Source organism: Macrotis lagotis, chromosome 7 (assembly GCF_037893015.1).
Source record: "Macrotis lagotis isolate mMagLag1 chromosome 7, bilby.v1.9.chrom.fasta, whole genome shotgun sequence".
Lineage (NCBI taxonomy): Eukaryota > Metazoa > Chordata > Mammalia > Peramelemorphia > Peramelidae > Macrotis > Macrotis lagotis.
Window position 1 is genome coordinate 67,387,277 of NC_133664.1, and position 23,389 is coordinate 67,410,665.

The 23,389-nt window shown below is 34.8% G+C and overlaps 1 protein-coding gene across 3 annotated transcripts in view; it reads right to left on the reverse strand.

Moving 5' to 3' along the window:
• Positions 1–23,389, reverse strand: part of MPP7 (MAGUK p55 scaffold protein 7) — a 249,959-nt gene that overhangs the window by 146,908 nt on the left and 79,662 nt on the right. For all 3 annotated transcript variants that reach the window (XM_074193054.1, XM_074193055.1, XM_074193053.1), the window contains exon 3: positions 5,637–5,755. In XM_074193054.1, coding sequence (XP_074049155.1) covers positions 5,637–5,755 — 119 coding nt within the window. The remainder of the gene's footprint in view (positions 1–5,636; positions 5,756–23,389) is intronic.

The following is a 23,389-nucleotide window of genomic DNA, read 5'->3' on the forward strand; positions in this document are numbered from 1 at the left end:
TTTTGCTCTTTGAAGGACAGGTAGGTAAATCTGAACAACAGTTTCACTTCAATACTTAATTACTACTTGAGGGGTTGGTTCTCAATCTTTTTTATGCTATGTACCCCATTGACAGACTAGTAAACATCTTAAGTCTATGACTTCCTTCTTGGAATAATGCTTTTTTGCCTACATTCATAAGTGAGAGAAAAATTTTCATTTAAAGGTTAGTGACAATAGTATCAAATTTTTTTCCCATCCCAATTCACAGAATGGCAAGTTAAAAACTCCCGCTGAGAAATTATAATTACTCTCTCATTTTAATAGCCAACTATTAAAACCGAGGAGTCTCCAACTTTTTTCCTCTATCTTTATTTTCTAGTCCAATCTCTCAAAGTCAGGGCTGATCGAAAATAGGATAAACATTCTCCCCATTTTGAGTATAGTTACTTAAGCTTGGTGGTAGATCCAGATTTTTCGTCTAGATTGCCCAAGGCTGAGGATGTTTAGGTATACAGATAGTCCCATGATGTCACTCTCAGCTCCTCAGTGGACTGAGCTTACTTCTCTCTGTAAAGCCCACCTCTCATTATTTATTAACCAACAAGAGTTTATTGATACCCTAAGGAATACTCTTATTCCAAGAACATAAAAGCTGTGAGTCCACTGCCCCTGAAAATCTTTAGCATTTGAGTATCACTGGCCTTTTATTTAAAATCCTGGAATTATTAATAAAATAACTAATTACCCAGAAATTATGCCTCAAACATTTTAAATGCCACACTATTCTTAATGTATGATCAGTTTCTAACATGACCTTGGTTTATATACCATCCTGAAATCATGTATTACAGATAAATATATCTTTGATATATTCAAAGTTTATCACATACTTTCTAATTCAATTTGGTGGTATTCATTCCCCTCTTCTCTACTAGACTAATCAATATTTACTGCCTAGAGTTGAGAGTTACATCATCCTAAAAAGGATCTTTGAAAATACATGCTTTTAGGGGTGGCTAGGTGATGCAGTGGATAGAGCACCAGCCTTGGAGTCAGGAGTACCTGGGTTCAAATCCGACCTCAGACACTTAATAATATAATTACCTAGCCATGTGGCTTTGGGCAAGCCACTTAACCCCATTGCCTTGAAAAACTAAAAAAACAAAAACAAAAAAAACCAAACATGCTTTTAATTGGGAACTGATGGGATGCCCATCAACTGAGGAATGGCTGAACAAGTTATGACATTTGAATGTTATGGAGTTCTATAGAAAACCATGAATGGGCAGACTCTAGAGAAGCATGGAATGAATTACAGGAGCTGATGATGAGTGAAGGGAGCAGAACCAAGAGGACATAGTACACCTTAACAATAACAATGTGAGTTGATCAACTTTGATGGATTCAGCAGTTCAGAGAGCTAGGACAACCCTGGGAGACCTGTTATGGATAACACCATCCACATCCAGACAAAGAAAAAAATAAAATAAAACAAAACACAAACTACAGAATCTGAATGAATACAATGTTCACTTTTCAAAAATTTCTCTTATGTTTTTCCTTCCTATCCCATGATTTTCTTTCTTTTCCCTTAGTCCTAATTCCTCATACAGAAAATGACTAATATATAAACATGCTAAACACAAAAATACATGTACAATATGCCACTGAGGGGAGAGGAATGGAAAGTGAAGGAGGAAGAAAATCATGTTAACTTACAAATATGTATGTGGATGAAGTTGAAAAACTATCATAACATGTAATTGGAAAAAATAAAGTATCAAAAAAATTAGAAAATAGATGCTTTGTTATACTGCTATCATTTTCTAACTCACTCTTCTCATCCCATAAAATGCTCTTTTATAAAAAAAGGATGCTTATACAAAACAAACCCCAAAACACTGATAATACCTTAATAGCAAAGGCTTCATTCTGCAACTATAGTTGGTCCATCATTTCTTTCACCAATGAACACAATTCTCCCTTATTCAAATGTTCAGGAATCAAGATTGGTTACAAGTTCTGACTTAATACTCTTTTCCTATACCTTTTGTGATCACTGTATATCCTAATAATTACCTTCTTTAGGGATGACTATTGTCAACAAATAAGCAAAAAAATCAACAGGGTGCTTCCAGGAAAAAAAACTTTTAATATCCATTCCGAAGAAGCTATTCAACCAATCCAGGCCTATTTTAACTCTAAGCGGATTCAAAACCAGCTATAGCTCCAGAGACTTCTTTTTCCTCCCCCCCCCCCACCCCGGGCAACATAATTCCTCTAGTAGTATGTTTCGTGGACCTTTTTCAATTATCTTACTAAGGAAAATTCTGTCTATGGTATCCTATGTTTCAAAGATTGATAACAACAATAGCTAATCCTGTAAGGTAAATGCTATTTTACAGATGAATAAACTGAGGCTAATATAGATTAAATAATTTGTCCTGACTTTAATATTAATGTGAGAGGCAGGATTTGAATCCAGATACTTCTGATTCCTAGTCGAGCACTGTTACTAAATCATGTTATACTAGTCACAGATAATCATCACTGCTGAAGTAAATGCATATAAGCAAAATCCAACTAATAGCCTAGCATTACTTCAATAAACCTACTGCAACACTACTGAGAACATCCTAAAGTGGCATATGTCAGTTGTAAAAGAACTGGCTTTCTGTGTCTTTCAAATAACTGAGGATTTACCTAATAGCATTTTTTTTACATAAAATTTATCAAAGTATACCCCCCAAAATGACCAAAAGCTGAAAATTTACCACTATGTATGAAAGTACTATGGTAGTTCAACAACAGTTTTTTTTCACTTGTCCAGAATAAAATTATGCCATGAAGATTTCAGGATAGAGCAAAATGAAGCCTTTCATTTGGTCACATTTAATTTACAAATCAATATCTTCACCTATCTATACTGAGAAGCTTGAGTTCTAGAAAAGATTTTAACTTATTCCAAAATAAATATTTTAGGATAAAAAGCATTTTATGTTGAAATGTATATATAATTATTAAATGTTATCCAGTCTTAAAGTCTTAAAATAGAATGGCTTATGACATCTGTTTTTGTAACTTGTTCCAATAATGTGAAACTAGGACCTCATTTTTGTAGCCATTATTTTTGCTTTGTGTAATTTAACAAATAGACCAGGTAAAAGATATTCAGACTGTATTTGATAAAAATGGAAGAAAACTTTATTAAAAGATAGTGTATATATGTAACAGCAAGAAACTATCTTTAATTGAAAGCAATCAATTAAAATAAGCTACTTTCTATTTACAACAGCAACATTTTCCAGATTTTGCAACATTTTGCCTTTCCAACGACTGCAATTCTTTTACTTCAATGTTTAATATATTTTGGTTGTTCCAGAAGAACAATATACACATCAACAGCAACACTGGGTGATGATCAACTATGATGGCATTTGTTCATTTCAGCAGCACAGTAATCAAAGACAATTCTGGAAGATGTGATGGAAAATACCATCCATATCCAGAGAAGTAACTGCGAAGTTTAAATGAAGACCAAAACTTACTATCATCAATTCTCAAAGTTGTCTATATATTGTATTATTTTCACTCTATTGTATTTTCTCTGTTTTTATCTGATTCTTCTCTAATAATCTAACATGGATTTATCTCTAGCATGATTATACATGTATGGCCTATGCTGAATTGCTTTCTGTAAGGGAAAGGAGAAGGGAAGGGAAGGAGGGAGAAAAAATGTGAAACAAACCTTGCAAAAAAAGATGTTGAAAACTACCATTTCATGTAGTTGGAAAAATAAAACAATAAAAAAATTTAATTAACAATTTAAAAAATTTTCTTTTTGTTTGCTGTTGTTATGGTTTTTTAAACAGAGAGACAATGTGGTATCAGGGATAAAGAATGGGCCTTGAAGTCACAAAGAGTGGAGTTCTAGTTCAGCTTCCCACAAAGTAGTTGTGTGACCATGGACAAGTCACATAACCTCAATGCCCCAGACCACTTTCAAAAACTATTACTTGAAGAGGAATTGCTAATCTGCATCATAAGAAGTTTTCATTTTGGCAGTGGTCTATATCAATGATCCCAAAGGTCTAAAACAAAAAATGTTTTTTTTTATAGCATCAGTGATACTTTGTTTAGTTGTATAAAGTTTTCCTATCCCAATCTTTCTGGCTTACACAAGTGAGACCAATGTAAATGAAGACAATTTCTAACAAAAAGTTTCATTTTTAATAATTAATATATTTTACAACTAACCATCTACATTCCCTATAGCAATTTTCTAGTTTTTACTATTCTGAAATAATGAAATTGGCCATCAATAGAGTTAAAAATAAATGCCACATAATATTCTTTCCCCCAGAATGATTCAACTTATTCTTTTAAAAAGTAATTACACAATTATATTTGATTCTATTTTAATATGAAACCAGTTTCAGTAAGTCAAAAGATGTTCCACATTGTTACCTTTTAAAAAAACACAAGTATTTTTGTCATTAGTCAAAATTTCAGCAGACTCAGATGGAAATAATCCCTTCAAAAATTTCCTAAAGCTAAAATCATTTATTGCAAAAAGCATCATAGGATATGTCATTAAAGACATTCTACATCTTAAAAATTTAATAAAATGCTATTCTCTTATATTTAGTCTCTTTGCAAGTTGCCATTGCTTGAGAAATGAATTTTTAAATTTATAAAAACAGAAAAAAAACTGCAGTCAGAATTCTATCATGGATAGATAGTAAAGTTATTCATTTTCTGAGGATATTCATTTTCAAGTGCTATTTCTCAATTCTAAACCTCTTCTACAAATGACAACCGTAACAAATTTTGCTGAATTATGTGTAAGTTCAGCTATTTCTGTGGCATGGATTACTATACCTCTTACAGAATCAACAGAGTCCTCTAAACTTCCCTTCAATTTGAGTTAAAACTCTCTGAGAGAACTCAATTGATATTTCCAGAAGCATGGGTAGTACATTTTCCAGTAAGCTACTTGGTTTCCTTTTACTATTTTAAGCAGTTTGACCATTACCAGGATTGCTTTGCATACTTATGTGTCAAGGTTTGATTTCTGGTTCCTGATCATTTTCATGGCAAAAACACTTCAATGAAATCATCTCCCAAACTGATTTTATTCATATTAACTGCAATATGTTTTATACAAAATACCATTTTTAGTGGAGGAATGCCAGTAAAAGAAAGAGCTTACTAGAATTTCAGTTGATTTTGTTAAAGGAAATTATTTTAAATTAATGTGGCTACAGAACTGTTGCCATACTTGACCTCAGAAAATATATTCCTTCTAATTTTTGCTGTGAACATTTATTTATTTAAGCTAAACTCCAGCTCCTGAATGTTGACCATAAAGAAGTCTAAAATTTCCTGCTATTTCATACTCTTTTTCTAAACAAAGGCAAACATATGTTTGCTGCATTAGTATACACTGCCAGAACATCACTATTAAGTGAAATCATCTATGTATTTTTAGTGGAATCTTTAACAACTTCCACCCCTGTCAGAAACTCGGCGAGTTGAAACAAGGCTGTTTTGTTTTCAGGGAGCAACAATCTGATGGCTGGTTTACTAGATGGCGCTCAAAACATTTTTCCATATGCTCTTCTCAAAGAGAATCGGACTTCAGTGTGGTTTACCTTCACCAGTGAATGAAGGCTTTTTTCACCAAACATATCCCAGAGGAAGGTTAGGTCTTCCTGGCTGTCCACATGTGGCTGCAGCTGGGCTGGCAGTGCCGTCAGCAGCTCATACAGACCTATAAAGTGAAAATAAAACACAAAATGTAATCTCAGAGTGATCTCATTAACTTTGCTTCACAGCTCAAGGTAATTGGCTGCCTACGACATGTCATTCTGACTGGATAAGGAGTCTGGACCATCAAGCAAAATAGTTGCCTAAAGAAGCAGAGTAAGCATTCTGATTTAAGCTCCCAAGAAGTCAGTAAAAATGCAATAGTGTTTACCCTTGTCAGAGCTGTCAAATTTCTCTTTCTATTTACATAACCTTAAAAAGAAAATGTATAAAGATTTTCAAAGAATTAAAAGGAAAAAAACATACATTCCTTTTCTTAAGCATTATTACATTTCCCTCAAAGTGAGCCAAAGAGTAAAATGAGTCATGAATAGGAAAAACTTCCTTAAAAGAAGAGAAAATGGAAAAGACATCTATTAAAAAGAATTCCTGGTTTGCCTGAACATTTCTTGTTAATATACTGCTTTTAAAACATCAGTCTTATCTAAAATTCAAAATAAAATTCCAAAAAGCAAGACAAAAGGAAAATCTCCATGGCTCACCAATACAACCATTGGCTATTTAAAAAAAAAAAGAAAGAAAGAAAAATCCAAGCAAAACACATGTTTAAGTTGAACTCTAATATTCAGACTTCAAAAAAGCAGCCAATATCCCCTGAAAGAGTTAAAGTAGTTGTTGCCCCTGGTTATTGGTGGCACGCCTCGCTGAAAGTCTCGTGGGGACAGCCAGCAGCACAGTGCTTCACAGTAGCAGAAACTATCCATCATGCGGAGGCCATCAGACTGCTGTCCAAGAAATGGAGCAACAGTGCTCGCAGGAGCACTGTTTAGGGAGGTAACCTGGCATGGGTTGATATCAATTCATAGCACATGTTTAATTTTCCAGTGGGATTACTTGGGGTAAAAAGGACAAAATGCCTTTTTCTCCTGTCTGCCGTCTACAAAAACACCAATAACCTCTTGGGATCTACTACACAGGGCATGGCTCTTATTTTTAGTCTGAGTAAGTACTGCTGTTCATCACAAGGACAGCTTTACAAGATATTTAACTAGGAAAGTACATTATGGTAAATTATGGATTAATGATGACTATGTATATAAGCTCTGCAAAATATATGATGGTTAAAATATTCCATTAATCAGTAATATTTCAAAGTAGCCTTGAGGAATTAGGTGAAACACTGAAAATTAAATGACGAAATTCAAAGACTGGGTTAATCAGAAAGTCTTTTTAAGCATTGGTTTTAAAAATGTAATCTTCTAGAAAAAAGGAGGGGATTTCTTCAAACTACCTTCTTTTCTGAGGACCATGTATCTTTGGTGGCTATCATTTCCTACATTCAATCTTGAATTTTAATTAAAATAGCTCATACTTCAAAAATTTTGCATATAAATATTTATATTTATGCATATGAAGAAAGTGATAGATATATGTATCTCAAAACAATACAAATTATACATGACATAAAACAGGTTCAAACTAAATTTTGGATCAGAGTAACTTGATTAAAACAAGCTACTAGTCACCTAATATAAATGGATGGGTACATTATGCAGCAAGAATGACTGAACTAATAAGCAAATTAGTCAACCTTAAAAAGAATTAACAAGACTATGAAGAGTTCTGAGTAAGGTTCAGGGAAACTAGTCAACTCAATAAAAATGTACAATGTTCTCAACCAATAAGTAGCCCCAATCTAAGAAACCTACCTTCTTTTTTTTCAAGGTAGTGGCATTAAATGACTTGCCTGAGGTCACACAGCTAGGTAATTATTAAGTGTCTGAGGCCACATTTGAACTCAAGTTCTCCTGTTTCCAGGGTTGGTGCTCTTTCCACTGTGCTACCTAGGCACCCCAAAAACTACCTTCTAAAAGAACAGAAAACAAGCACCTATCTACAAATATATCATCAGTAAAAAATTATATATATATATATATGTGTGTGTGTGTGTGTGTGTGTGTGTGCATATATGTATATATACATATATATAAAGCAGTTAAATCGTGTCTTGATCCTCTCTTAGAGGACTCTCGAATGTGGAAGCAATGTGGGAGTTCATTCCAGACATGAGGGACATCTGTGCAAAGGCATGGGAGCAGAGATAGAGTGTCCTGTGTGAGAAATAAGAGTACAGTTTGGCTAGATCCCAGAATAAAAGTAGATAAGTAATGAGCAAAGAGATTAGAAATCTAGGTTTTATAGTTAATCCTGGAAACAAGAGGGAGTCACTAATATAGTCACACTCAAATCTATGTTTAAGGAAAATTAATTTGACGATGTACTGTAGGCTAGACTAGAATAGTGAAAGACTTAAGTCACGGAGATTGTTCCAATGATCTAGATGGGACTGAAGTAAGGTGATAGTACAAAAAGTAGAGAGATGGGGTTTAGCTCCAGAGATGGTATAGAGGTAAAAACCAGCAAGATTTACCTTCCAATTAGATATGGAGAACAGGGTCAATTATGGAAATATGGATAATGACTAGCTTATAAACTTAGGTGGCAAGTGGAAAGAAGGTGATGAGGGTTTAGAGGTAAAGATTACATCCTCAGTTTTTAAACACACTAAACTTGAAATACCAATGATACATTCAGTTTCAAATGTCCAAAAATCAACTGGTGAAAGGAGACTAAGGAAACAGCCTGGGCCTATATACATAACCTACATATGACATAGATATTTATAAAATACATGTTTCATTTACAAATATGTTTACAGACAAATAAATTATAAGTATGTAAGAAAACACAAAGTCTATAAAGATGATGACGATGATGGTTATACTTTGTTCTCGAAAAAGACCATGACAAACAGGGAGACGATGTCATGACAAACACATGAATTGGATTTGAGGGAGAGGGGCTGTGCTAAGTCACCAGCCTCACTTTCTCCTCCAGAGCATCTGAGTGCAATTGCTAGATATGAATCAGAATGACTGGAAATAGCCCTGGATGCAAGGCAGTTAGGGTTAAGTTTTCCAAGGTCACCCAGCTTGTAAGTGTCAAGTGTCTGAGGCCAGATTCAAACTCCTGTCCTTCTGACTCCAAGGCCAGTGCTCTATCTACTGTGCCATCTAGCTGTCCACAATATCTGTAAGTCACCTGCACAAAGATGATAATTAGAGCCCTGGAAGCTAATGAGATTATTAATAGTATAGAGGGATAGGAGTCCCTAGAAGAAAATCTTAAGAGGTATAATATGGAAGATAACTCATAAAAGAAGAAATGGTCAAACATGAAGGAGCTACACAGGAGACAGTACAAAAAAAAAACAGAGGAGAGAGTATTGAGAAAAGTAAAGCCAACTGTTAAATACAGCAGCTAGGCTGAGAGGAATAAGGACTGATAAAAGTAAGACTTGGCAAGTAGAAATCATGGATAACTCTGGAGAAAACAGTTTCAATTGAGGAATGAAGGCAAAAGGCTTATTGCAAAAGGCTGAGAAGCAAGTAAAAGGATAAAGGAGAGAAGTGGGAGGACAAGTAAAGGCAGCAAGTTTGGTTGAGAAAGAGAGTAAAATAAGAAAGGGATTTAATTTAAGGGTCTAATGAAGGCTTTGTGAGGAAAGAATTCAGCAGATAGAAGAGGGTGAAGAACCTGAGAGAGGATGAATGATCTGTCAAAGATGACAAGAAGTTTTAAGATAAGGAAAATGCCAAAAAAAAAAAAAAGAAAAGAAAAAGAAAAGGAACCTCATGTCCATTAACTTCAGTTTTCCTAATAAAATAAAAGATGAGGTCCTCAGCTGAGGGAGAATGGGAGTAAGGGTGGGTATAGGGCGGAGAAGAGTCTGAGGACTGAGAATGGGAAGAGAAGATGTAGAATAATAGCTTCTGTGAGGAGAGAGATTTAAAGAGAATGAAGGAGGAATAACAAAAGGGACTGTTTGTGTTACACAGAGGACCCAGTTAAGGTAAAATAAGGAATCTGCTATATATCCTGTCAGCACAAGTGAGAGATTTTCCTCTAGTTAGATGCAACAGTTAGTAACTAAGGTAGATGAGGCAGAGTGGGAGTAATCCAGGATTGAGATCTGACAAGAGATTAGTAGCAATAGGATGGGGGGATAAAGGGTGGTGGGGGAATGTGGAAGGGTGAAGGGGAATTCAAGGGCAGAGGGCAATTAAAATGGCTACCTTACATTGAGGTTGAAGAGGGAAGAAAGAGAAGTCAAAGCAAAGGGAAAGGCCTCAGAAAGTAAAAGGAATTAAAGGTCTTGACTGGATGTTGTTTTGTGTCCTTCATACTTGAAGAGGCTCAATGACATCATAAAGTTGGGGTCAAGATATAGTGTTTTCCAACTGTAGCTCATCATACCAGGACAAGTTCAGGAGGCTCTACCACAGTTCAGGCACAAATAGTCCAGGTGAACATTTGGGATGGAGATGACTCTAGACTTGTGGATCCAACATTTCCTTTGTGCTCCTGAGATTCTGCTTTGCTCAGAGAGCACAGCAACATCTTTGAGGTGGGCACACCACAAGTTCACAACAAACACAATAAATCACAATTAAGTTCTTCAAAGAGACTTTAACAATGACCTGGTCTCCCTTTTCTGACCACCATCTGAGCACCTGCCCTGTTTTAAGTTTTCCAAAAAAGTCTTTTGAGACAAGCCTGCATTTGGCATTTGAACAACATAGCCAGCCCACTGGAATTGTGTCCTCATTAGCAGAGTTTGAATGCTTGGCAGCTCACCCTCAGAGAGGATATCTGTGTTCAATAGTTTATCTTGTCAAGTTCAACTAAAGAGAACATTTATATTTATACAATAGTTATGCACCTAAAAAGTGGTATCATCATTAACAAATAGCCATGCCTATTAGGTATAAAGCATGGAGCTAAGGGAACAAAGTCAGTGTCTGGACTTCCAGATGGCATATATGAAAACAGATAAATAATCCTATAAAGTAGTACATGGGTAGTGCTACATGAATGATATGAACAAATACTAATTTGGAGAAGAGAATCATCGAGAGTGAGGTCTACTAATAAAGACCACTAAAGCTTTAATATTTTAAACTGCTCTAAGACTTTTTGGATATCTGTATTTCAGCTGGACTTTAAAATAGTAGGACTGAGGTAAGAAGAGAGAAGGGAATAAGGTAAAATAGGATGCTGGGTCTTTGAAAGGAAGTGGGCAGATGTCAGTGAGCCTGGAAAAGACCTAAGAGATTATCTATTTTGGTTATATGTATCTTGCCAATTTCAAATAGGACTAATAATACTGATTACCTGCTTTTGCCTAGAGTCATAATAATCATCAAAGGATTAATTCATTACATAATCTTTCTACAAAGAAAAAATCATTTTATAAAAACTCACTTTTATTCAGCTCTTTATTCTCTACCATATTATCAACTGAAAAAATAAATTTCTAAAATTTCTTCTAACTTCTGAATCCACTTATCCCACTCCAAAAGTGACTCAAAATAAGGATAGTAAATTTCTTAAATCTTTTTTTTCCAAATATCAAATCTTTATATATATCCCTTTCCTGCTTCCTGACCTCCTTTTTTATCTAAAATTCCTTTTGGACTGCTAAGTTTATGCTTTTGATATAATCACATCTCATTATATGCAGGATCTTGATCCATTAATCACTAATTTTCTCTAATGCTTTTTCATGCTCTTCTCTCCACTGGCTTCTTCATAATGTGCTTACTTAATTCCTATGCTTCAAAAGAAATCTTCCATTCATATACTTTTCCTTTAAAATGTCATCTCTTGGGGCAGCTAGGTGATCCAATGGATAGAGCACTGGCCTTGGAGTCAGGAATACCTGAGTTCAAATCTGGCCTCAAACACTTGATAATTACTTAGCTGTGTGGCCTTGGGCAAGCCACTTAACCCCTTGAAAAAAAAATCTAAAAAAAATGTCATCTCTTCTCATTTTCACTCCTCAAAATTCTAGGAAATGAGCTGATTCCAATTCCTCACAAAAAACTTCACTCAATTCAACTTTAGTAAGTAATTACTACTACATGCAATGCACTATATAGGCACTTCGGAAAATAACAAGATTATTAAGATATAGCCTAGACCCTTAAAGAGTTTATAATCATGATAATATTTATGTTTCCATAATGCTTCAAGGTTTACAAAACATTTAAAATATATTAGCTCATCTGATCTTCATCATCAACCATATGAAGTAGATGCTATAATTATATTTTACAGATGAGGTCACTGAACCTGAGAGAGGTTAAGTGATTTACAGAGGATCACATAAGTAGTAAATGTTTTGATCTAAAGATTCAAACTGACATTTAAACATTAAGAGGCACAGAAAGAAGATCAATAAATATAACAGAAATTCACTTATTATATTTGGTTTCAAATTTAATTCAAGAAACATTAAGTGCTTCCTAACTCAAGGGACTAAGCTAGATTACAATATTCCAAAGTATTAAAGTGACATTGTTATAATTTAGACATTTCTATAGACAAGTCAGATGAGCTAGTATGTGCTGAAAGCAACAGGCCTTTATTTGGCAGATTCTCTGTGGCTTAAGCTTAAAGGAAGGGGAAGAGAAAAACACTTATTAAGCAATACTTGGTTCCAGGCACTGTGCTACCTGAGCACCATACAAATATTCTCATTATATCTGAGGATACCCCCTGAGAAGGGGCATAAAGAGACATCTGGATAGTGGTTCCCAGAGATAAGGATGCAGTTGAACATTAGAGGGGCCTCAGATGGGATGAATAGCAGATCATGGCAGGAAAACAAAAGAGCTTAAGGAGGAATCAATGAAGAGAAATGGCTTATCAGAACTGACATCTAATGGCTCTTGTGATGTCCCCAGTACAGGGGCAACTAGGTGACACAGCAGAGAAGAGTGTCAGCTCTGGAGTCACTAATACATTTTCCCAAGTTCAAATCCAGTCTCAGACACTTGCCAACTGTGTGACCCCGGGCAAGTCACTTCACCCTGTTTGTCCCATATTCTCATATATAAAATGAACTAAAGAAGGAAATGGCAAACCACTCCTGTATCATTGCCAAGAAAACCCCAAATGGGGTCAACAAAAAAGTTGGACATAACTGAAAATGTCTAAACAACTACAATATGTTATGTGTGAAAGTATGGACTAGTATTGGTAAGGCTGGGTCAAAGGGTATGAACAGCTTAGATTCACCTGGTTTTTTTTCTTCTACAAGGTTGAACAAGGAAACTGTTGGCATCGAAAATTCTACAAAAGGAGAGGGAGTGTCAAGAAATGAGAAAAAACACAGAAATAACTTGGGCAGGAAGGTTTTTCAATCCCCTAAAATGAGAAGGTTTTCAAACTACCACAGTTAGGGTAAATAATGAAAAAATAGCAATCTCTGGGACAAAAGTACCAAGTTGGGGGGAAAATAAGATATTTACACAAATAACTATAATATAAAGAATGAACTGCTCAGAACTTGGATTCCGAACTCTTGAACACTATTTTGGAAGCACCCTTCACTTGATTTTGCCCAGATCCAGAACTACACATGTTCACTCATCTTTTCACCTCTAGCTCTGAGAACAGTATTCAAATCAATACTATTATTCCTAGAAAGGACTTGTCAGTCAATTGCCCTATAACTCCAGTTATCATGATCATAAGTTTATCTCCCTATCCAAAACACTGTCCTCTGGTCACCCAATCTATCTGCACTATCTTCACTTATTAGAATCTAAGCCCTTGAAGGTAAGGTTTCTCTTACTTGCTCATACTGTACTTTTCTCACTGACCCTTAGCACAGTGACAAGCATATAGTAAGGACCTAAGTAACTTGCACATTCATTCATACACTCAAAAGAATGCATGGAAAAATTCACAGAGTGGCATGAGGAATTAAAGACAAGATCATTTCTAGTCTGTGGAAACAAAAAATTTCAGTTTTCACAGTAAGGAGTTCTGATAAAGATCTCATTTCTAAAATATAAGAGAATTGCATCAAGGTTACAAGTCATTCCTCAATTGATAAATGATCAAAGGATATAAATAGGCAGTTTTCAAAATTAATCATATGAAAAAATTGAAAATTAAAACAACTATGAGGTTCCACCTCATACCTATCAGATTGGCTAAGATGACAAAAAGGGAAAACTATCAATGCTGGAGAAGTTATGGGAGGATTGGGACACCATTGGTAGAGCTGTGAATGGATCCAAATCTTCTTGAGAGCAATATGGAACTAAGCCCAAAGGGCAATAAAGCTGTTCATACCCTTTGACCCAACCTTACCAATACTAGTCCTATACCAGAAGAAATCATAAAAAATGGGAAAAGTCCCACATGTTCCAAAATACTCATAGCAGCTCTTTTTGTAGTAGCAAAGAATTGGAAATTGAGGAGATGCCCATCTAGGGGGAACAAGTTATGGTATATGAATACTATGGAGTACTTTTGTTCCATAAAAAATCCTAAATGGGCAGACTCTAGAGAAGCATGGAATGAATTATAGGAACTGATGCTGAGCAAAGGGAGCAGAACCAAGAGAACATCGAATACATTAACAATAATGTGAGTTGATCAACCTTGACAGAAGAAGCAACTTTCAGCAATTCAGAGAGCTAGGACAACCCTAGGGGAGACCTTCTATGGACAATGCTATACACATTCAGAGGAAGAAAAACAAAACAAAACAAAAAACCCTACAGACTCTGAATGAACACTACCATTCACATTTGAAAAATATCTTACGTTTTTCTTTTCTATCTCATTGGTTTTCTTTTACCTTAATCCTAATTCCTCACACAGAAAAATGATTAATCTTTAAACATGTTAAATTCAAATGTATACTACAATTTTCACCAGACTGTTAGTGCAGAGGGGAAGGGGGTAGGAAGGGAGGGTGGAAGGAAAATTAACTTAAAAATATGCATGAATATTGAAAAACTTTTATAGCATGTAACTGGAAAAATAAAATATCAATTTGAAAAAAAAGAAAACCAAATAATTTTAAAAAATTGACAGCAAAAAAAAGTTTCACAGAAAAAAAGCAGTACCTTAGCAGAGTCTGAAGAGAGGGTAATTTGCAAATGTGGATGGAGAATACAAGCCAAGACCTTAATAATTACATAGCTGTGTGACCTTGGGCAAGTCATTTTACCCCCATTACCTTGCAAAAAATAATTAAAAATTAAGGTCAGATTGTGAAAGGCCTTGAAGGTAAAGCCATGGAATCGAGGGAAGAAAAAAGACCTATATTTACAAAAGGATTTCCAAGAGCTCTTTTTTATAATAGCACAAAGAACTGGTAATTAAGGGGGTGCCCATCAAGTGGGGAATTTTGAACAAATTATGGTATATAAAAAATAATGACATTCTAATATGATAGATGATGAAAGGGGAAATTTCAGAGGACCTGGAAAGTCTTTTGTCAACTGAAGCAGAATGAAGTAAGCAAAATAATTTAAACATAACAATATAGTAAATCAATCTCTGAAAGACTTTAAAACTCTGATCAACATGATACTCAACCATGATTCTAGAAGAATGAGGATCTCCTGACAGAGAAGTGATGGGCTCAAGAAGCAAAATGGGAATGTGCATTTTTAGATTTGGTCAATCTGAGAATTTGTTTCATGTAATTTGTTATTTAAAAAAAAGTGGAAGGCCGGCTAGGTGGCACAGTGGATAAAGCACCAGCCCTGGAGTCAGGAGTACCTGGGTTCAAATCCGGTCTCAGACACTTAATAATTACCTAGCTGTGTGGCCTTGGGCAAGCCACTGAACCCCATTTGCATTGCAAAAACTTAAAAAAAAAGTGGAGTTTTATGCACATTAACAGAGACATTGTGTGATGATCAATTCTGAAGGACTTAACTCCTCTTAGCAGTTCAGTGATCATGGACAATTCTAAAAGACTTGGGATGGAAAATGCCATCCACATTCAGAGGAAAAACTATGGAGTCTTAATGCAAACTCTTTTCACTTTTTAAAACTTGTTTTATAAGTCTTTTCCTCTTTGGTTCTAATTCTTCTTTCATAACATGACTAATATGGAAATGTGTTGAAGATGTATAACCTATATCAGATAGCAATCTGACGCTGTCATGGGGGGGGGGGTGGAAAGGAGGGAGGGAAGGGAAGAAGGTAGAAGGTAGAAAAGTTTCCAAAAAAGATGAATGCTGAAAACTATCCTTGCATGTAATTGAAAAAATAAAATTTCTGTAAAGGTGGATTTTTTCCTGCTTTGGGGAAATAGAACGGAAAGAATAAATGTTTGATAATTGGGGGGGGGGGGATTAAAAGAAAAGTGAAATGACATAATTAGACCTAGAGTATGATTCTTTTGGAAGTCAGTTGTAAAACAGATTGAAGAGAAGAAAATCTGGACTTTTTTGAAATATACCTCAATACTAAGGGGTAATGAGATCTTTTAAGTCAGACTTGAGTTTGCTTCCTAATCATTCTAAAATCAAAGTAGAGATATTTCAACAATGATTTGTATTATTGTTCTTGAGATTGCAATTCACCACCAGTTTACTACTCAGTCTTTGTAGTACTCAAACTGTTTATTCAGATTTCCTGTCAAATCCAAAGGTCATTTCTCATTCTTCATCTTCTGATCTTTTTTCACTAAATCATATTAGCTATCTAAACTATCTTGATACTCTTTCTTCCCTTAGCTTTTACTTTGTTTGACTTTTCTGGCCATGTCTTCTTCCTGTCCTCTAGATGTGAATATTTGCCAACCCTCTGTCACCTCTGCCTTCTCTTAACTACTCCATTCTCTCTTGAATCTCCATTTAGCTATCTAGTCAGTACCTCAAATTCAACATTTCCAATGTGGAACTCCATTTTGCTCTACTTTCTGATCACCCTATTTCTTTCATCTATATGCTAACTGCCTGGATTTCAATTTGAAATTACTTTTTACTCCTCCTCATTAGTCATATGCACATGTCGTTAAATGCCATGTTGAATCAATTCTACCCAAATAGTAACACAAAAATAAAACTAATTGGCACTATCATCTTAGCTCAATCCTGGGGGTGGGGAAAAGATTCTGATTCAAACGACAAATTGTTAATCTGTATTTTATGGCAATATTCTAGGCCTTACTCTGAGAGTGTCTCAATTTCAAGTGTGGTTTGTAGTTTTAAATTTTGCCATCCCCTGATTTATGAACAGAACCTGTAATATTTTAGGGGGGGGAGGACAAAACTACTTCTATGGGAGAAATACAGGCTACTTTTAATTTTATCCAATAGTAGCCCTTAGAATTTCTTTTAAAAATACACTGAAAGGGGCAGCTAGGTGGCGCAGTGGAGAGAGCACCAGCCCTGGAGTCAGGAGTACCTGAGTTCAAATCCGACCTCAGACACTTAATAATTACCTAGCTGTGTGGCCTTAGGCAAGCCACTTAACCCCACATTGCCTTGCAAAAACCTAAAAAAATACACCAAAAACTATTACCTATTAAGAAAATAATAGAAACACTTTACCTATTAATCTTCCTTACTAGTTATTTTTTTACTAATATTTATTAAATTGTGTTCAAAACATATGATTCAAGTGCCCAAAATTATTACTGCAAAAACAGCATTCTTTTACTCATATACCCTAAGAAGTTTTAGCTTCTCCATTTTATGTTTAAGAATATACAACATGGGGTGGCTAGGTGGCACAGTGGATAGAACACCAGTCCTGGAGTCAGGAGTACCTGAGTTCAAATCTGACCTCAGACACTTAAGAATTACCTAGCTGTGTGGACTTGGGCAAGCCACCTAACCCCATTTGCCTTGCAAAAACCTAAAAATAAAAAAATAAGAATATACAATATTATAAGGCTCAGATTTCTGATGTTTAAGTATCCTAAATAACAGCTACTTCAAATATAAAATTAGTGAAAACAGCTTTTTACCTATTGCTATAATTTAGAGGCTCAGTTTTGTCACTATGCAAATGTTACAAACTATATAATTCAATTATTAATCTTATGTATTTTACAACTCACCAAAGAGAAAACTCACAGGAGGCAAGAATATGGGGGGGGGGGTGATTTAGTCACCTAAAAAGTGAAAGCTTTTATTCTAGATAGATTAGGTTTCTAACTTTCACTGACTTGATAATTTTCTAAATGGTTCTATCCTATATATCAGATAATAGAAGTTCTAAATGTCTTTGCACCATCATTAAGACTACAAGGTACAGACATGAGATCTAAAATAAAAATAGGGGCAGCTAGGTAGCGCAGTGGATAAAGCACCGGCCCTGGAGTCAGGAGTACCTGGTTTCAAATGTGGTCTAAGACACTTAATAATTACCTAGCTGTGTGGCCTTGGGCAAGCCACTTGACCCATTTGCCTTGCATAAATAAATAAATAAACAAACAAATAAATAAATAAATGAGGTACAAGATAAATAATACTTGCTTGCTTATTTTAAGTTCAGTAATGAACTAAAGGACTATATAAAATGACAATGCCATTACCCATGTTTTAGAGTAGATTAAATGGCTTCTGAGGTTCCTTGCAATTCTATGATTCTGATATCACAGCACTATAATTACGTGTACACACACACATATATTGCTTGATACACTTTTTCTTTTACATAAAATGTATACATATATATGCTATATGAATTCAAATATGCTGTAAGAATTCAAATTTGCTTAAATAAAATTAATACTTCAAGGAGACAGCATGATCTGTAACCAAATGGAAATTCACTTCACAAAAAGTATAGAAAAGAAAATAATCCATGTTCACAAGAATTTTAAAGTATTATAAAGAAGACAAATACATATAGAAATATATATAGCACATAGTTCATAAAATAAACACAAATATGTATTTGTCAAAGTGAAGACCAAAGAAGGTTGAGCAGCAGTAATGAAAGTTAATTAAATGCACCTTAGCAGTAGCAATGAATATTAAATACAGAAGTTATACAGTAAGCAGACCAGATAATGGCAAAGATAGAAAAAAAACCTAAGTCATAAATTCATAACAGCAAAAATAAGGAGGGTAACAAGAAGATACAGAAAATGCTTTGAACATATAAAATAAAAGGAAAATAAGGAGAAAAAATGTTTGTTATTTTTAATTTAAAAAACCAAACTTTAAAAATCCTTATATTTAAAAAAAAAAATTGGGTACCTTAAAAGTCTTAGTGCAGTTTTTTTTAGGTTTTTGCAAGGCAAATGAGGTTAAGTGGCTTGCCCAAGGCCACACAGCTAGGTAATTATTAAGTGTATGAGACCGGGTTTGAACCCAGGTACTCCTGACTCCAGGGCCGGTGCCACCTAGGTGCGCCACCTAGCCGCCCCTTTAGTGCAGTTTTAAGTTATCAAAGTTCATATTAAAAATCAGGTATTAGAATAACCCCAGCACTGCTTATTCTAATAAGGACATAAGGACACTTGCCAAACCATGATGCAGTCATCCACCTTAACTTCCCCATCAACAGTATGAGCTCATATTTAGATAGGATATTATATTAGAGAAATGGAATACTGGGGGCTGGGGAATAATAGTAGTACCTAGAATAAGACCATCTTCATGTGTGGATGAGGTAGAGGAAAGGATTAAGTTTTGGGAGTAAAGAGCCTAAGAAATTAGGAATTTGGAGAATTTGAAGGAGTTTCTATATAGACACTTAAGCCTCTCTAGTGCCAAGGGCAAGAGCTGCTAAGGGAAGAAGAATGTGAGCCAGGTGCTGACCTCCTTTATAAAAAAGGGAGAATGATCTGCAATTCAATGTTTTACAAACACCATATCGTGAATTAGAAGGAAAACAAACTTCTTGAGGGCAGGCAGTGTTTGCTTACCACTGTTCCCCATGCAAAAATGCTTCTGCGTTCATGTATCCTGCCAGTTTACTAATCTTACAAGGATTGATAAAGCTTTCTCTTAATTAGTTATTTTACAGCCTCAAGAGATTAGGTTCATCTAAATGATTAAAAAACATTAACTCACTGAAAGGACAACAGAATTATTCAAACAACAGAACCAAGTCAAAATGAGAAAATGTAATACATCTCCAAAAGATAAATCACTTATGAAAACAAGTAGAGAAATGCTTACCAAATATTAGACACACACTCAGAGAACACTGCTCCATAATGAGATCTGAACTGAATGATTGAAAATGTGTGAACACAGGGGCAGCTAGGTGGTGTAGTGGATAAAGCACCACCCTGGAGTCAGGAGTACCTGGGTTCAAATCCGGTCTCAGACACTTAATAATTACTTAGCTGTGTGGCCTTGGGCAAGCCACTTAACCCCTCTGCCTTGCAAAAGGAAAAAAACCTAAAAAAAAAATGTGTGAACATGTCTCAATCTATCCTTCACACAGTACACAAAAACAAAACAACTGATGATTTCATAATATCCACTTTCAAAAAAACCGTACTTTCTTACTAAGTAAATTACATTACTTATATTAAAATCTATTTAACTTAACAGTGAAAGAAAGAAATCCATACTTCTTAATTCCCCCCCCAAAACAGAAAACACCAAAAACTTCTAGGTGACAAAATTGTGTTGGTTATTCATAATACTCTTTATTCACTATCATAAAAGACTGTCCACAACAGAGTTCAAGTCAAAACATGATTTCCTAATAGTTGCTGAAAATCTCCAGATAAGTGCAGCCCAGAATGGCCAGCTGGGTGGCACAGTGAATAAGAAAACCAAGCCTGGAATCTGGAAGACCTGAGTTCAAATGTGACTTCAGAAAACATGTGATTCTAAGTCATTTAACACTGTTTATCTCTGTTTCTTCATTGAAAAATGAACTGGTGGCAGCTAGTTGGCAAAATGGATAGGCTGAGTCTTAGAACAGGAAGATCTGTGTTCAAAACCAGTCTAGCTGCATGACCTTGACCCTGGGCAAGACACTTAACCCAGTTTGACTCACTTTCCTCATCTGAAAGATAAGCAGAGGGGAAAAAATGTGAATGACTTCAGTAGCTCTTGCCAAGAAAATTCCCAATTATAGCATGAAGAGGTGGACAAGGCTGAAATGAACAAGCAGCAGCACCCCAGAACAGTACAGATATATTGATAATCATTCAAAAGCATTTGCTCTAATAATCCACACAGGAGGAAATGAGTGGATGAAGAATATCTATAGTCCAGACCATGACAGGCAACTTCATGGATGAAAAATCCATAAAGCTAATCCATTACTACATATATTATGGACAGACTTTTTGCAGATATCCATATACTGTACCCAGAATCCAAGGGGAAGACAGCAGGATTTACTGCAATAGATCATTTGTCCAGAGATTTTAGGAAACTCAAGCTTAGAAAAAGGGTTATCTTTTAAACTTCAATATTCCTACAGCAATACTAAATGGTTCTCATGGAACATGACAGTTTATGAAAGGTGAAAATTGTGAATCAATTAAGTCAATAAGCAGATATATGATAAGAAGTGCACAGACCCAAGCAACATAAAGTAGACATCTGAATAAAAGGTCATATACTGAGAATGGCATTTAAATGACTGTCAGCCAATAAACTCTATTACTATTCATGAAATGTCAAAAGATAAGAGAGGAAAGCCTCCATCATAGGAATGGATCCCCTAAAGAAGGATTTGTGGGAGCACACAGGTAAGAGTTGCAAAGGATGAAAAGATTTGGGCATGATATAATTTACATTTCTTCAAGGAATGTTTCTGTATTTGACAGCACGGGTCCATGGAATTGTCAAGGATAATCAGGGTAAATTTTACAATGAATGTCAATAGGGAAAAGCAGATTTATTGTATTGGAAAACTCTTTGCAAAGGCAACTTTTCTGGACTCCATCTTATGAATAACATTGCATCATATTCCTCATGAGTCCAATACTAGGGACACACCATAAGTGCTCAAATATTTAACAGCTAACACTAAGGAAAGCATTATATAGGTTGTTGAACTTTTTAAAGGACAGTGCATTTCTTTCATATTCATTAAATGTCATTCATTTCTATTCATTAAAAAATAATATAGCTTGACCTAATAAATCTTAAGGAAATAAATTTAATACTAGAAAGAGTAAATCAATGCTCTAAATCAAAATCAAAAGGAAACACATTTTCCATTTCTGAAAAATTGTTTCCTTATTATTATAATATTCTATATATAACAGTAGATCCTAGGAGAAAAATAAATAGCTAAGAAATTGATGAAAGTGTTCCCGTAGTGAACCATACACAGCCTGCAGATTCCAGATGCTCAACATTCTTGACATCAGGATGGAAAAATTTACTGTTCGTCTAGAGAAATTTAATATCACCATTCTTGTCATATCCTTCATAGCTTCGTTATTAGGACAAGTCTGGGGAAGCTATAACCAGTGTTAAATGAAAAAAAATATGGTCTCTGCGTTCCATCATTGTTACATATTATGAAACAAAGTTCTTAGGAATAGTATAGAAAAGACACCAGGAAAAAATGCAAAATTTACATTAAATTTTTTTTTTGCTTGTTAGTTTTGCCATTTGTATTCCATCTAATATAGAACCAGGCTTAAGACCAAGGAAATTTTACTATAACTCAGGGGTAATAAACACTAAAGAACATACATCTAAGCCCAGAACAACACTGTAAAATTTTATTGTACTAACAAAGCAGGACAATCCAACCTTTAAATTTTCCACTTTGTCAAAGGTAAAACAATCAGCAGAACTCACTGCTATTTACAATAGGCTTCATTTTTTTTAGTTAAAATATATTTTAGAATTTTTAGAAGAATAAATTATTTAAATGCCTTGACAAGCATATACAGCTTTTGATGTCATCTATTACAATCAAATAAAAATATATCTGATAAGAAAAAATGAAAAATATCTGAAAAATTTAAAATAAAATCTTAAAATGTATTTCTCTTTAAATATAAAGACTTTAAAAATTAGGAAGAGACAATAACAAAAAGTTAAGTTAAAGATAATAATGGAAAGAATTATTATATACCTCTGTCTGAAAATTTATTTTAATTATTTTTAAAACTATAATAAAGTCTATTTTTCTTAGTACAAATAATTTGAGATATAAAACGTGTCCTTGAAGATGATATTACCCTAAAGGCATGTGAAATATGAAATGTGTCCTTAAAGATGATAAATATTACACTAAAGTGAGTATGAGGCATAAACATAAACATATGACATAAAACAGAGTATTTGGTCCATATCATTTTTAGAAATTCATTCAATTTATTAATATCTACAAAGCACTGTGCTAGCCACTAAGGAATACAAAAACATAAAATACATTCTAGAATCATAGAATTTCCTAATTGAAAGATCCCTCAGAGCACTCCTCTATCCATCCCTGACTACATTAAGTCCCCATTACCATTACTGACTAACAGAAATACTCCAGTCAAAGGAAACCCACACTCTCCCAAGCCAGCTTGTTCCACTCTATGGCAATTCTGACTGAATGAAATAACCGAACAAGGAAAAAACAGTCATGACATTTTTCTTTTTATCAAGTCTCAAACTGCCTCTCAGTAATCCCTAACCTGTACTCTCTGAGACCCAGGAGAACAAGTCAGTCCCCATATCCATACCCACAATCCTTCAACTACTTGAAGGAAGATCTCATAAACCCAAGACATCTCCTCTTGCTACTGACCATTCCCTTATCCTGAAGTCAGTATTCATATAAAATGGTCTCTAAATCCTCCAACCCCTGGTCATTC